The 17,336-nt window shown below is 35.2% G+C and overlaps 1 protein-coding gene across 1 annotated transcript in view; it reads left to right on the forward strand.

The window, feature by feature from the left end:
- Positions 1 to 17,336, forward strand: part of MPDZ (multiple PDZ domain crumbs cell polarity complex component) — a gene marked incomplete at both ends in the record, with an annotated part of 141,580 nt that overhangs the window by 19,200 nt on the left and 105,044 nt on the right. The window contains 7 exons of the mRNA XM_084237770.1: positions 3,077 to 3,286; positions 3,682 to 3,821; positions 4,674 to 4,887; positions 5,608 to 5,736; positions 7,952 to 8,161; positions 11,447 to 11,561; positions 11,892 to 11,980. Coding sequence (XP_084093896.1) covers positions 3,077 to 3,286; positions 3,682 to 3,821; positions 4,674 to 4,887; positions 5,608 to 5,736; positions 7,952 to 8,161; positions 11,447 to 11,561; positions 11,892 to 11,980 — 1,107 coding nt within the window. The remainder of the gene's footprint in view (positions 1 to 3,076; positions 3,287 to 3,681; positions 3,822 to 4,673; positions 4,888 to 5,607; positions 5,737 to 7,951; positions 8,162 to 11,446; positions 11,562 to 11,891; positions 11,981 to 17,336) is intronic.

The raw sequence follows: 17,336 nt of genomic DNA on the forward strand, positions 1-17,336 counted from the left end.
TATGTTTATATAAATCCCATAGTACTGTACTTGTTCTTGTCCTGTAAGTTTCCTCTTAGAGTGGCTTTACACCCAGTCTTCCATATTAGAACTTCTACTTCTCCGGTTAACTTCATATGGATAGATTCTCTATTCTTGGAATGTGATTGGCTCATTCTGGCTTACCATAGCAGAAGTCCAAATATTTTTTCCTATGTAAATATACCATAGTCATTATGTCCTGGTGTGTGGGATCTTCAGCCTGTCACAAGTTTCATTATGCCATCTGTTTCAACCTGAGCCGTGTGTCTGCTGGCAGACTTTATTGAAGTTACATTGGCTCAGGATAAAAAAAGATTAAGTTTGTTATAAGAAGCTTGCTTTTTAAAAAAAATAATAATTGATCATGCCTACTGTATGTTTTAAAGTAAGCATTTGAAAAAATCCCCAAAAGCTTTTTCTAACAACATTGATCTTTTGCTGTGATTATAGATAGCTGATATCATATTTGAATTTTTTATAATTTATTAAGTTCTTTATTTTTAGGAGCAAATAACATTTAGACATAAATGGGTGATGTCCTATGGGATATTTTAATTGCTTCTATCAATGGAATTCCCTTACCTAATGTCTTATTTCCAGAAATGATACCTTAAATGACTGTAGACTGTGTGTATAATATAAAGGTGATAGGAATGCCATGATGAAAAATGCAGGTTGCAGTCTGTTTATTAGGTGTAACATTGTATAATTTAACCATCTATAAAATGGAAATACTACTTTGAGGGTTGTTAGGGAGAATAGGTTGGAGTATCCATTAGAAAATGGATAAACATTTTTTTCATATTTTGAGTCTATATAATTTACTTGCATTTATCTTTTTTTCCCTCACATCATAGTAGTCCCCATAGTTCTGGTGCTGCCATATCACGTGGGAAACATCACCATATCCCCTTTTATTCATCTCTCTCCTGGTTTGTCCCTTCCTCTTGCCCCCTCCTTTGCTGTATGCTTCAGTCCTATGGTCAGCTTGCTAGTTTTGGCTTTTTCTTGACCTTTTGTTTGGTTTCTCTATGTTCCGTTTATTCTACGAATATATATTGAACACCAAGTATGTATAAAGCACTCTTCTGGAGAATGGGTATATAATAGAGAATAAAACATAAATTCCTCTGCTGGAAAATTCTAGAATTCTAGGCTGTCTAGTAGGTTGGGATGGAAGTTCCATGTTAACAGGGCACATGTCAGCGTAATCAGTGCCATGAAGAAAAACAGCGCATGTTAAGCTCTTAGAGACTAATGATGGCATGTAGTCTCACATAGGATTATTGGAGAAGCCTGCTCTGAGGTGTAATTGAGCACATCTGAATGAATGAAAGAAATAAACATGTAGATACTTGGGGGAAGGATGTATCTTGCTGGTACAGAGAATAACTGGCAGTTTTAGTAATGGAGTGGTCAGTGTACCTGGAGCTCTGGGGGGTGGGGCAGAATGTAGGAGATTAGTTCAGAGAGTGATCTAACAAAATTAGTGATGCGACATGTCTGATAAATGGTTTTAGGTAAAATATATTGCAGGCACGCTACAGAAATATGAAATTAGTATTAACTGTTATATTTGTATTACAAGTTACTTAGATTTGACTTGGAGCTTTTTGTAACAGTCACAAACAGTAATTGTAAAATATTTTTCCAAAATGTAATTATCAGCATTTTGTTGTTGTTAGTTATTCTACCTGGAGTGAGCCAAACTGCAAGTTTGGGACCATAGTTCTCCAGACAGCCAGCTGTGCCCAAGACTTTTGAAACATCAGCAGTAGGCACTTAATTTCCAGGTGTGAAGGAAGAAGAAATTACAAAACCACCCTCACTTGTGTTAATATCTGAAAGTTCAAGAGGTTCCTAGAACCTTATTTGGGTTTAATAATTCTCTAGAAGGAACTATAGAACTTATTGAAAGCTTTTGTTCTTGTTATTGTGGTCTCTGATAGGGAAAGGATACAGATCAAACATCAACCACAGGAAAGAGAATCTAGGGGGAGTCCAGTTGTAAAGTTTTCACTTTGCTCAGAAAGTATTCCCTTCCCAGAATCAACATACGATAATATGTGTAGAGTATTGCCAACCTTGGAAGCTCACCTGAGCTTTTTGTTGTGGCATTATTTTACAGGTGTGATTGATTGACTGATTACCCACATGGTATAACTTAGACTCACAATTTGAGCAGATATCATATGGCCTTGGGACATATCATGAATATCAGAGACACTCCTATCATTTGGGAATCCCCAGGGATTTAGAGCTTACTGCCTAGGATCTGGGGACCAAAGCCAGTCCTATCTTTGGGAGAGACCAAATTATTGACTAAGTAGTGTTATAAAATTTTAAGCGATACAGAGAGCAAATGATCTCCTGGCATCCCATCTCTCAGGGATTGCTAACATTGTGTTGGTTATTTCTTTGGTGTATAGTCATCCAGCTGTTTAAAGCATGCATAAACATTTTTTAATGTACATTAGACCATCTTGTACATAGTGTTTCAGCAACTTCTCACTTAAGAGCGTGTACGGGGCCTCCCCAGTGGCGCAGCAGTTGATCGCTGGGCTGCAAAGCTGCCTGCAGCCTCTGCAATATGGGTTTGATCCCTGGCTGCCTGCGAGTGTCCCACATGGTGCGACCTGCCACGCCTGCTGCTCCCCCTCCTGCCTGTTTTTGCTCCCCACTCTGGCTCTGGTGAATTCTCTCACCATCCCGTACTTCTGACTGTACCCAGTGCTTGTATAAATAAATAAATCTTAAAAAAAAAAAAAAGTGTGTACGGATATGTATGTTTTAATGAGTACCCTGAAGTTGAACACTGAATATTAACAGTTTATAAAATTTTCCCAGTCATTAAATAATAATGCATTGAACATCCTTGTATGTTATCTTTTATTCTAATTTTTCTCCTTGAGATAAATTTCCTGAAATAGAATGCCTGTTCAAAGAATATGGGTAGTTTAAAATTTTGTAGGTGCTACATTATTACCTTTTTGATATTTTTATGAATTAATTTATGGAATATTAAAATTGCTAATAATTTTCAAATTGCTCTTAGGCAAACATTACAACTTCTGCAATTTCAAATATTGACTATGCCCACATCCCACCTATTGGCCCAGCTGTAATTCCTGCTCTGCAAAATGAAACCTTTTTATCTTCCCTAAATAATGGGAATCTGGACGCACCTACAGGATCTGGTACTCCATATATCAATGGAAAACCTGCTTGTGATGAATTTGATCAACTGATAAAAAATATGGCCCAGGTAAGAACTTTTCCTCCTCTTAGTAATGATAGAATGTGTTTAATGTTGTGATAGTATAATCAAGTTCTGGATAATTTGGAGAATACAGTGACATTATTAACATCTGAAAAATTGGAATAAGTAAGTAGTATATTTTATGCAAGTTTGGATTCTATAAAGATTTTCCTATTCCATTTTTCATTTTTATTATCACATATTCAACTGAGTATTGCATGTTTTGTTCAGAAATAGTCTTCAAAGTAAGTAAAATGTCTCATTCTGTGTTATAAGCGATAAAGGTTATCTTAGCAAAAAAAAAAATCAGTTTTTTTTTTTTAAGCAAAGTAATACCATTAAAAAGTCGACTGCTACTCCAGTGACTTTTAATTTTATTTCTTGCTTTGTTTCCTGAAAAGGGTCGCCATGTTGAAATTTTTGAACTCCTCAAACCTCCTTGTGGGGGCCTCGGTTTTAGTGTTGTGGGACTAAGGAGTGAAAACCGGGGAGAATTGGGAATATTTGTGCAAGAGATCCAAGAGGGCAGTGTGGCTCACAGGTGAGACTTTCGGGAAATTGTCTCTGCTTTTTATACCATTTCAGAAAGTACGATTACCTTGGGAGAATGTAGAGAAACAAAAATGGGTAAAAACAAACAAAAATGAATGCAATCTGTTAATAGTCACTTTTTAAAGAAGTCTTTAAGAATGTTATGATAAAAAACAGGTCCTTTCAGAAACAGTGGTTTTTCAGAGCTACAGATAAGGGTTACCAGAGGAAATAGGGGACAGGATGAAAGGAATGGGGGAAGGGACAAGTAGGGTGTGGTCACTGCACAGGTGACTAGATAGAGGGAATAAGAAAAAAAGAAGGAAAAAGTGAAAGGTCAAAAAAAAAGTAGCATTTAAATATCATCATACCTTAATTACCTTTTAGTAAGGAAAGAAAATTTTGAGTAGTGTATTATTTTCATTGTTAATAAGCTCTTTTTGATTATATTTGTAAAGTTACTGAAAGGAAGGTATACAAATGATCCATGATAATTTTTAGATATGTTTGGCTAATATGCTCAAAGTAAATATATGTGTCTTTGCTTTCATTTGTAGAAAATAGGAACATCCAAGATAAAATGTATAGATTGCAGGGCTAGATGAAGAGGAGAAGGCTTTCAGCTGAAAGAGGTTGATTAGGAGTTGATCAAACTATTTTTAAAAGTAGAACTTTTAGGGAAAAAATTAAAAAAAAAACAGGATTAAAATCAGAAAAATAATCTTAAAAGTAGAACTACGGGAAAAAACTTAAGATGTCTGGACGTTGGAAACTAGAATATAAAATATATTGAAAACATATGCTAGAGAAGCTTTTCTTGAAAGCAGTCTGGTATCTTTACCCTTTTCTTCATTCTTAATAGAGATGGAAGATTGAAGGAAACTGATCAAATCCTTGCTATCAATGGACAGGCTCTTGATCAGACAATCACACATCAGCAGGCTATCAGCATCCTGCAGAAAGCCAAAGATAATGTCCAGCTAGTTATTGCGAGAGGCTCATTGCCTCAGCTCATAAGTCCCATAATTTCCCGTTCTCCATCTGCAGCCAGTACAGTTTCAGCTCACTCTAATCCGGTGAGTATGTATATATGTAAAACTTTCAAAAGGTGCAGAATGTATTTTCTTTTTTTTCTGTTATCTACAAGTCTCAAGTTTCTTTAGTTGCTTTGTACTTTTGTGTTTCTACTTTTTATTATCATTTATATCTTTCTATCCTGGGGTATTTATTATAACTTAATGATTAGATCACTGACTTCTAAAACAAGTTTTACCTTTCTTGTGCAGTAGTTTTACTTGGTGGAATTCTTCAAAAAAAAAATTAGTCTTTAACAAAATTAACATTTATAAACAGATAATGTCTTGATTTTGTTTTGTAAATTATACTGTTATATTGTTCTTCAGCTGACTACTTAAACTCAGTGACTTTAAGAGGTTATCTGACTTGCAGTCCTGCATGGCAGGGTTATATAGAAGACTCCTTAGCAATCTTTTTATTAGACTTTTGAGATCTAATCACTTTCCCCCCCATGTTGTTTATATATGTATTTCTTTTTAGAAGTTTTACAAAGGTTCTGAGAAATCACTGCCTATGTTTAACTGGCAAATGTAGTCACCATAATGATGTGTTGATAATTTCAAGAATGATTAAATCAATAGTAATGATCTATTGAAAAGGAAGTATACTAAATAAAAAGGACATTTTTAAAGGCTCATTATTATATCTGAATACAGTTCTCTAATACTAAGTACAAAAAAGCTGAACTTGTAATAAAAATATAAGAGTTTTGTTTTTAGGTTCACTGGCAACATGTGGAAACCATTGAATTGGTGAATGATGGATCTGGTCTGGGATTTGGCATTGTAGGAGGAAAATCAACTGGTGTGATCGTCAAAACTATTCTGCCTGGAGGAGTAGCTGATCAGGTAAGCTATTCCAGCAGGTCTTTTGTGCTGTTTTACTGAATAATATGGCTTTATATTTTATATTTTCTGTTAGGAAAAATGTGGTTTTGAATAAATTATGTCAAGAAAGTAGAGTGAGAATCTCCTGTTTTGCTAAGCTATCTCTAAAGTGTTTTCTTACACGTTCTCTTTGAAAAGGAACAATTTAAGTTAGTTGTATACGGTGATCTTAAGATGCTAGGATTATGATTTTGCTCGTTGTAAAAGTAGCAAGCCTTTATTTTATCATCATAAATCATATTAATAAACCTAATCAGCTATTTTATAGAACCACTTATTATGTAAAAAAGGACCTTTCGTCACTGAGGGGGAAAAAAAAATCAAAGATTCAGTTTTTTCCTTTAGTGAGTTTGGTGGTGTTATATTTGTTTTTTTCTAAAGATTTATTTATTTACACAAGAATCAGAGTACAGGCCAGATGCGCAGGAGGGTGAGAGGATTCACCAGAGACAGAGCAGAGAACAGAACAGGCAGTCTGACGAAACACACTACTGAGGGGAGCAGCAGGTGAGACAGGAGAGGTCTGCTGCGCCATGTGGGACCCTCTCCAGCTGGCCTGGATTGGACCAGCGCTGTAGAGGCTGTGGACAGCTTCATAGCGCAGCACTCAACCGCCCGCGCCACCAGGGGACGCCCGGATGGTTTTATCTTTGTATATGTAGCACAGCCTTCTTTATCACTCACTTACAGTAGTTTATTAAAGCATTGCCTTTTATTCTTTGTGATATTGGAATATATGCGAGAAAACTTTTTGAAAACTTACTGGTTATGGTTTATATTTTGAGAAGTTCTGTTAAGGTGAGTAACCTATGATTATAGCATTTTGTTTATAAAGCTTTTTTTGCATGTGTATTTGAATTTAACTAGGAATGCAGGTTCATCAACTGCTTTTATAGTCATAAATGAAAGACCTGATCAACGGTAACCTTATCAGTAGAGCTATTGACAATAGAGCTATTGACAACAGCACAATATTGTGCAGATTTTCTTGTAAAACATAAGGCAGCTTCAAGCATTCTCTGATGAAATATCCCTAGATAAATGTGATAAATAACTGATAAGTAAGCTTTATCTTTAGTAGATAACTGCATTGTCTAATACAGTAACTACTTGCTTCATGACATTTTTAAATTCAAATTTAATTAATCAAAATTAATTATTCAAATTAATTGGAATTAAATAAAGTGACAAATTCAGATCTTTATTTGAAATTTCAGGTCCATTATAGCCACATGTCACTAGAGCTTCCATGTTGGACAATGTAGAGCATTTCCATCACTACAGAAACCTCTCATAGACAGTAGTCCTGTGGAGGCTTATCAAAATAATTTTCACGTTATAAATACACTCACCTCATTTATCTTAATTTTCATCTCAGAAGGATTTCATCTGCAATTAGGTTCTTTAGAGACATCTATAATTGAACTGGCAAGACAGAAAATTGTGTTATGTCAGTGCTGTCTTGTGGTTCACACTATATTTTGAGTAGCATGTATTTGCTTTGCTGCTAATAATTTATCTTTGCTCAATCGCATTGTCTTTTTTTTTAGCCATAAAAAAATTACAGGGCCTCCCCGGTGGCGCGGCAGTTGAGCGCTGGGTTGCGAAGCTGCCCGCGGCCTCTGCGGAGCCGGTTCCATCCCCGGCTGCTCCCCGGCCACCAGAGGAGGGTCCCACGTGGCGCGCAGACCTCTCCTGCCGCCTGCTGCTCCCCTCAGCAGTGTACTTCGGTCCTTCTGCCTGCTCTGCTCCCCGCTCTGGCTCTGGTGAATTCTCTCACCCTCCCGCACTTCTGACTGTACCCAGTGCATGTATAAACAAAACAAACAAACAAATAAAATAAATAAATAAAACATGCCTCTATAAAATAATAAAAAAATTACAGAAGTTTTAGTATTTTCTTACAGGCAGTGGGTCAAAATCAAATCGAAAAACTCATATTCATCACTATTGATTGAAGTGAAAATTTGTGAATTTCATTTTACATACATCACATTGAATGATGTTAGGATGCTTGAAAAGACAGTTTAAATTACAAACACATGTTCATTGACACATGATTGGTAATTTATATCAAAGCAATTTTGTATTATTATTATTCCTTTTCCTTCATTTATGATTTCTCTAATGAAGTTAAAATGATAATAGCCTGATTAATCAAAATGTTTTTATTCAGCATGGACGATTATGCAGTGGAGACCACATTTTAAAGATTGGTGACACAGATCTTGCAGGAATGAGTAGTGAACAAGTAGCACAAGTACTCAGGCAATGTGGAAATAGAATTAAGTTGATGATTGCAAGAGGTGCCATAGAAGAACCAACAGCACCCACCTCTTTGGGCATCACCCTTTCCTCATCCTCATCTTCTACGCCAGAGATGCGGGTATGTAAATACAGATGATGGAAAAGTTACACTTAGCTTTTAGATGGCAATCTTTATGTAGAAAGCAGACTTACTCTATTAAGCAGACTTACTCTATTAATATTTATATTAATAGAGATATCTCTATTTGGGTTTATTAATATTTATATTAATAGAGTAAAACAAACCCAAAGAGAGATATCTCAGTACTAACATTTTATTAATTAGGAATAATGTATCCATGGATGAAGTATAATTCCAGGTTACTATTGTGTATATATATATATATATATATATATTTAATTCTGGGAGTTTATTTTTATTTTATTTTATTTTTAAAGAGTTACATATTTATTTATACAAGAATCGGGGTACAGGTCAGATTCGCAGGAGGGTGAGAGGACTCACCAGAGACAGAGCGGGAAACAGAACAGGCAGACAGAAGAAATACACTGCTGAGGGGAGCAGCAGGCAAGATTGGAGAAGTCTGCAGTGCCATGTGGGACCCTTGCCGGCTGGCTGGGATTGAACCGGTGCTGCAGAAGCTGCAGACAGCTTCACAGCACGGCGCTCAACCGCCTGCGCCACCAGGGGAGACCCATTACTATTGTACATTTTGCTATAAGAAACACATTTATGAAGATAATGTTTGAAGTATGGATAACATACTTTGAAGTGTGGATAACATAAGTAATTTTTAAAATTACAGCTAATAACCTAAAATATTTAATTGATTTTCTTAATTAGAATTTTGTCTGTGAGGTAGGACTTAGGTTCCAATCATTCCCTTTCAGCCAGTTTCATTTTAGTCTTTTTGGGAAGTGAGAATAGGAGCAGGCTTAGTTGGGGTGAGTAAAGCTTACTAAAACTTTTCAGTATTATTGTTTTAAGATTTGTCACATAATTGTTATCAGATTCATAATGAGAAATCACTCTTCTTATCCAGTTACATAATTTTTAAAAGAAAAAATATTCTTTTGGAATTGCAACAAAACTCTATTCATAAACATTCCATCTATGTTAACTTGACATGAAAAAATACTAGAAAAATTAATAGTTATTAGAATGTAGTCGTTATTTCAGATGGTTCAGGTTACAGGACTGGAACGAATAAAAAATCAACCAAGTAATTTTATCTATAAATCTCTTAAATATATAAGAGAATTCTATTCAATTTCTATGTAAGCTTTATAGCCAGTACACATCTTGCATTCCTTTTTCATAGATTTAAAAACATCTATGATTTTTTTATTAAAAATTCCTTTACCATCGCTACACATTTTTTTAATATCCTAACTCTTCCACAGCCCTTGAAAACTTTATTAGAACACTTGAAATTTCCATGATTCTGTTGTTTTTAGGATTGAGTTTGGATGCTATTTTTTGCGAAGAGAAAGTAAAGAGTGAAAGCTTGTTTATGAAAGTATTTAAGTGGCATTCTTTGTGGTAAACAAAACATTTTATTCAGCAATATATAAATGAATGCAATACCGAAAACCACTTGATGTAATTGAAAGCTTAGAAAAATATCTATTCTGTGCATATCATCATTTTTGAAGCCTGTGCCCCTTTTAAAACCATTCGATAGTCAAATTGCCACCCTCTAAAATAGCACTCGCATAAGTCTTATTAAAAATAGAAAACACATTTGTTTCAATTGAAGCAGATTTCATCCTGTCATTTTCTTGTAATTATCTAAACTTTAAACTTTGCTAAGTTTGCACAGATAATTATGTGCAGTGAAAAAAATAAATCAAACTTTACTATAAAATTACATTTTATTTAGGTGGGCTGTTGGTGAAATGCAGTTGGAGTTTGCCTAAAGAAAATCAGAAAACATTGTGAGCTAACCACAACCTGCATGTCTTTTGAACCCACAGCCTTTATTTTGTTGTAATCATCTTAGGATTCTCTGTGGAAGCTGCCGACATCACACTAGTATATAATGACAATCACCTATTTGATGACTTATTGCTTGAATCTACTAATGCTTGATTCAGGGAGTTTTGCCCTTCAGTCAAAAAATATAATTAATAGCAATTCTACTATTGGAGAAACCTGCTTTCCTCTGTCATTCTAAGAATGAGGGAAACCAACACAGAAGACATATTATTTTTATACCTTGTTTTTCTGTTGGCACTTAAAGGGAGAATTTTATTTTATTTTATTTTATTTTATTTTATTTAAAGATTTATTTATTTATTTATACAAGCACTGGGTATAGTCAGAAATGCAGGAGGGTGAAAGAATCCACCAGAGTCAGAGCGGAGAGCAGAACAGGCAGAGTGACAAAATACACTGCTGAGGGGAGCAGCGGGCGGCAGGAGAGGTCTGTGCACCATGTGGGACCCTCGCCCGGTGGCTGGGGATCGAACCAGCGCTGCAGAGGCTGCAGGCAGCTTCTGCAGAGGCTGTAGGCAGCTTCGCAACCCAGCGCTCAACCACTGTGCCACCGGGGAGGCCCTAAAGGGAGAATTTTAAATAATTTATGGTACATTTCACTGGCTTCAAAATAATCACCAGTCTATTATTATATTATCTAGAGAATTAACTCATTCATGGTATTAGAATCAACTACCAACTTAAGATAGTAATAACACCTTGCCCTGAATAGACACTGTAGTCCTTATTCAAGGAAGGATTTTACATACTGTGTGGTAATGAAGAGTAGGGATTTTGCAACCAGACTACCTGCCTTTGAATTCTGTCTCTACTAGATTGCTTTCTGTTCTTGGAAAAGTTTATATGCCTTAGTTTCCCTAAGGAAAAATTGACAGTAATTGTACCAATGTTTAGGCATATTCTGAGAAATAAGTGAGTAGACAGGTTAAGTGCCTATTACATAGAAACTGCTCAGTAAAAGTTAACTAGACCTGTTGCTATTCTTATTCCTGGTAAACAATAGAGCTTACTGATTATTAGAAAAATTAACAAAGATAGATTTGAACTTGTTGGTCTGAATTCAAAATGTGAATTCTTTCAAAGGTATTATTCCCCACATTCTTCAAAAATGAAGATGAGCCATTTCTGAAAAGAGAACTTGTTATTAAGAAACTCGTTGATGTTTAAAATTTTAGATACCTAAAAAACAATCTATTTCTCTGATGGGGGAGACCGTTTTACTGCTGACATTCCTTTTGCATAGATGAGTTATGCTCAGTATGTGTTGACAAGATTGAAGAAACAGTCACTTCTAGCAGAGTTGTCTGACCTAATTATATCATATCCCTAAAGGTTTTGGCCTTTACAATTTATCTTGTTTGTTTACAGTATACTTCTCTGTATATTTATTTTATTTTATTTTAGGTTGATGCTTCTACTCAGAAAAGTGAAGAAAGTGAGACATTTGATGTTGAACTCACTAAAAATATCCAAGGATTAGGAATTACTATTGCTGGTTACATTGGAGATAAAAAATTAGGTAATTTTAAACATTAATGTATTTTCAACTTGGAGTTACCTCTGATACCTTTGTCTTATAAGATATTTAACTAAAATCATGTTCTTCAGACTATTGAATAAACTGATGAAACCTACCTTAGGGATAATTTAATGTAGGTGATTTGGGGATTATATTTATGACAACTCAAACCATTGTCTTAGTTTCTAGTCCAGTTGCTACTATAGTTTTGTTTGTGTGACATTTTATGTGTATTTATTCAAAATTAGGACTTTTTATTTGGAGAGGGGAGGGTAGCTATTCTTCTAGTGTGCTTTTTAAATATTAAGAAATAACTTATTCTAATCTTAGAACCTTCAGGAATCTTTGTAAAGAGTATTACAAAGAGCAGTGCTGTTGAACATGATGGAAGAATCCAAATTGGAGACCAAATTATAGCAGTAAGTAACACATTTAATAACAGCTTTGATAATTTTCCTGGTTGAGAATTATGTTCTCCTAGTTCATTTAGTTTGAGAACTATGTATAGCTCTGTACTAATTTAAGCTTGCTTTGGTGACTTGAGGCTACAGTAACCCATTTAATTATTTTGTTGAAGTAAAGCACTGGATGCAAGCTTTATTCATTCTAAAGGTGGGCCTTTTTTCTTGAAGAATTTCTGATTTATTGGATTTCTGATTTTAATGTCTTTGCTGTCATGTCAGTATATTCTTTGCAGACACGTCAAAGATAAAGGCAGATGTTGTAACTATTTGTTGTCTTGAGTCTGAGTTTTACGATATGCACATTTTGAAAAGTCAGTGGAATGACTCAGTAATTATTGTCTCAATGACCTGGACTCCGTTTAGCTCTAAGTATATATAAGAATAAAAGAAATAGACATATCCCCTCTTAGTTCGATCAAGCTCATCACTGTTACTGTGGTAACATCACTGTGTTTGAGCATAGGGCTCTTTAAGGCAGTGTACAAAAGCGTCAGACTTTTTAGTTCACTGTCCAGTGGAAACTGGCCTTCCTAACTACTCCTCAGAACATGAATCCAAGAGACCCTGCACCAAGGGCTTCCTGAACAAATAAGTTCACAAAAAACTGCATACAGTATAGTCTCTGAGGGGTTCATAGAGGACATCAAAAAATCGGGGACTGAGAAATCTTGCGATAAAAAAACTTGTTAAACTCTTGGACATCAGTGTTTTGTAAACTTATTCATGGGATTTTATCATTCCCCAAAATACATACTAGTAATCCTTGGACGATATCTTGAGGCATGCTTATTTATCTAATATGTCTGTTTATACTTAAGTCTCTCTTGTTCCCCTGGGATCTTAAGAAAGGAGAATGCTAAGGTAGAGAAATCCTTGTTCATAACAACATTATTCATAATAGCTGAGATGAGGAAGTGAAGTGATCCAAGTGGCCATGGATGGATGAATGAAGAAACAAAATGTTGTAGATACATTCAGTGAAATATTTCGTCTTTCAAATAAGGGAAATATTTTCACATTCTACAAGGACATTGTGGGCATTATGTTAAGTTAAAGAAGCTCATCACAAAAAGAGAAATGCTGAATGTTCCACTTACATGAGACATCTAAAGTAGTCAGAGTCACAGAAAAGAAAGTGGAATGGCTCTTTGGAGAGGCTTGTGGAACAGTAATGGCAAGCTGTTTAATGGTATAGAGTTTCAGTTTTGCAAGATGAAAAACCTGTGGAAATTGGTTATGTATCAGTGTTAATATGCTTAATGCTACTGACTTGTACCCTTAAAAGTGATTATGATGGTAAATCTTAGGTGTTTTCTACCATAATTTAATAAAAAAAGAGGTATCAGTTATCTCTGTCATTTGCTTTTACATTGCAGTACCCTCTTCTTAGGCTTAGTTGTGGAGTACTCCTAACTACATCTGTTCATCTTTTGATACATATTTTAAAAATCATGTTGTCCTTGCCACCTAATCTGGCTCCATGCTGGAAATTGTTTTTTTCCACTGGATGTCTACCATACAATGAAAATTAACTTCTTGATGCTTTTTTTTTGTGGGGGAGGGAGGCGAGAGTGAATCAATGTATTCTAAATTCCTGTCAGACATTGAATTAAAATTTGACAATATAGAATTTGTTCCCCCATATATATTTTAATGTATGAAAAATTTTCCTAAAAATCAACATGAGATGAAATTTACATGTCATGCAATTCACATATACCACAATCAGTTTTAGAACATTTTCATTGCCTTATAAAGAAACCCCATGTTCTAAGTAGGCATTAATTCCTAATTCCCCCATTCTCCCAGCCCTAGCTAACCAGTCTCTCTCTAGATTTTGCTATTCTAGATGTCTTTTTTTTTAAGATTGATTTATTTATACAAGAACCAGGGTACAGGACAGATGTGCGGGAGGGTGAAAGGATTCACCAGACAGAGTGTGGAGCAGAAAGGCAGACTGATGAAATACACTGCTGAGGGGAGCAATGGGCAAGACAGAAGAGGTCTGCTGTGCCATATGGGATTCTTGCCAGCCAGCAGGAATTGAACCCGCGCTGCAGAGGCTGCGGACAGCTTCACAGTGTGGCGTTCAACTGCCTGCACCACCAGGGAGGCCCCTATTCTAGATGTCTTATGAATCACATAAGTGGTTCTTTGTGATTAGCTTGCTTTGCTTAGCATGTTTTCAAGATTGTTCCATGTTACAGTAGGTAACAGTTCTTTCTTTTTATCACTGAATGATAATTTATTGTATGGATATAGCACATTCATTTATCCATTTATCAGTTGATGGAATTTGGTCTGTTTCATCTCTCATTCTTCTGGGTAATGACAGTTTTTATGTAGGTATATGTTTTGATTTCTCTTGGGTATATACTTAGGAGTGGAATTGCTGGTTCATATGATAGGTAATTCTATGTTTAGCCATTCAGCAAGCTTTCTCTTTTTTTGCATTTTTTAAATTTTCTTTTATATGTTTTATATCATTTTTTTATTTTTGCACAACATATGCATTTTCATCTTAGTTATAGTCCCCGTACAATCCCCAACCCCCTTATTTTGACAGTAATCCCTCCTACTCCCCGCCCTCACCTCTGTAGTGTGTTTCTGGTTTATAGTTGCTTGTTGATTTTGATTTTTACTTTATTATAATACTGGCCCCTTATTTTGGTTTTCTAAATTCCTGCTATGAGTGAGGCCATCTGGTATTTTTCTTTTTCTTTCTGGCTGATTTTGCTGAGCATGATCCCTTCCAACTCCATCCATGTTGCTGCAGATTGCATGAGTTTATCTTTTTAGATTGATGAGTAATATTCCATTGTGTATATGAACCATATCTTCTTGATCCAGTCAACTATTTTTAGGCATTTGTGTTGTTTCCATAGCTTAGCTATTGTAAATAGTGCTGCTATAAACATAGAGGGTGCAGGTGTCCTTTTGAATTAATGTTTCTCTGTCCTTTGTGTAAATACCTGGGAGTGGAATTGCTGGATCATATGGAAGCTCCATCTTTAGCAGGTTGAGGAATCTCCACACAGCTTTCCATAGTGGTTGGACCAGTTTGCACTCTCCAGCAGTGCAGGAGAGTTCCTTTTTCTCCACATCCTCACCAACATTTTTGTTGCTAGGCTTTTTTAGTATGTGCCATTCTCACTGGTGTAAGATGGTATCTCATTGTAATTTTGATTTGTATTTCCCTGATTACAAGTGATGTTCAACATTTTTTCATATGCCTGTTGGCCATTTGCATTTCCTCTTTAGAGAAGTTCCTTTTTAGCTCTTCGCCCATTTTTTGACTGGATTATTTACTTTGTTTTTGTTGAGACTCTTCAGCTCTTTGTAGGTTTTTGTGATTAGTCCTTTATCATTAGTGTTGTGTGCAAATATTTTCACCCAGTCAGTGGGGTGTTTTTTTGTTTTGGTTACTGTCTCTTTTGCTGTACAGAAGCTCTTTAATTTGATATAGCCCCAGCTGTTTATCTTTGACTTCGCTATCACTGCTTTGGGTGATGAGTCTTTAAAGATATTACTGAGGTATATGTCATGTAGTGTTTTGCCTGCATTACCTTCTATATATTTTATGGTTTCAGGTCTTATGTCTAGTTCTTTAATCCATTTTGAGTTGTTTTTTGTGCATGGTGTGAGGTAGTAGTCAGGCTTCATTCTTTTGCATGTAGCATCTCAGTTTTCCCAGGACCATTTATTGGACAAAATTTCTTTGCTCCTTTGTCAAAGATCACTTGACTGTAAATCTTTGGACTTATTTCTGGATTTTCTATTCAATTCCATTGATCCATATGTCTGTTCTTGTTCCAATACCATGCTGTTTTGATTATTATGGCTTTGTAGTATAGTTTCAAGTCTGGGAGTGTGATACCTCCATGCCCTTTTGCTTTTTTTTCCAGGAGAGCTTTGGCCATTCAGGGTTTTTGGTGGCTCCCTATGAATTTCATCAATATTTGTTCTATTTCTTTGAAGAATGTCATTGAAATTTTTATTAGAACAACATTGAATTTGTGAATTGCTTTGGTAGGATGGCCATTTTAATAATGCTAATTTTTCCAATCCATGAGCAGGGGATGTCTTTCCATTTCTTTGTGTCTTTATCTATTTCTTTTAACAGTGTTTTATAGTTTTCTTTGTATCGGTCTTTTACCTCTTTCGTTAGGTTTATTCCCAAGTATTTGATTTTTTTTTTCAATAATAAAAGGATTTTTTTTTAATTTCTTCTTCTTCAGATCTATTGTTTGTGTATATGAAGGCTACTACTGATTTTTGTGTGTTGATTTTGAACTTTACTAAAGTGATTGATTAGTTTGATTATTTTTTCTGTGGAGTTTTTGGGGTTCTCTGTATATATTATTGTATCATCTGCAAATAGTGATAGTTTGACTTCTTCCTTCTCTATTTGGATTCCTTGTATGTCTTCTCTTGTGTAATTGCTGTGGCTAGGGCTTCCAGTATTATCTTGAAAAGCAGTGGTGAGAGTGGACATTCTTGCCTTGTTTCAGATCTTAATGGAAATGCTTTCAGCTTTTCACCATTGAGAATGATATATTGGATATGGGTTTGTCATATATGGCCTTTACGATTTTGAGGTATGTTTCTTGTATCCCGAGAATTTCAAGGACCTTCATCATAAATGGGTGTTGTACTTTGTCAAAAACTTTCTCAGCATCTATTGATATTAGCATTTTTTTTTTATTTCTTTTTGTTGATGTGTTGGATTACATTGATTGATTTTCAGATGTTGAACCATTCTCGTGTCCCAGGAATAAATCCTACTTGGTCGTGGTGGATACATTGTTGGATTCTGATAGCTAAAATTTTATTGAGGATTTTTGTATTCGTGTTAATTAGAGAGATTGGCTTGCAGTTTTCTTTTTTTGTGTTGTCCATGTTCAGTTTTGGTATTAGTGCAATGTTGGCTTCATAGAACGTGTTTGGTATTATCCCTTCCTTCTCAATTTTTTGAAAGATTTTATGAAAAATAGGCACTAATTCGTTTCTGAATGTTTGGTAGAATTCATTAGTAAATACATCTGGTCCTGTGCTTTTGTTTTGGGGGAGTGTTTTGATTACCATTTCATTTTCACTGCTTGTAATTGGTTTGTTTAGGTGTTCTGTGTCTTCTTTATCTAGCTTTGGGTGATCGTAAAGTTGTAGGAATTTGTCCATCTCTTCTAGATTGTTGAAATGTTTGCATATAACTGTTCATAGTAGTTTCTGATTATTCTTTTGATTTCTGCTGTCTGTTGTGATTTCTCCTCTTTCATTTGTGATCCTATTTATTTGTGCTTTCTCCCGTTTT

The sequence above is a fragment of the Talpa europaea genome, assembly GCF_964194135.1.
Source record: "Talpa europaea genome assembly, chromosome: 7".
Taxonomy (NCBI): Eukaryota; Metazoa; Chordata; class Mammalia; order Eulipotyphla; family Talpidae; genus Talpa; species Talpa europaea.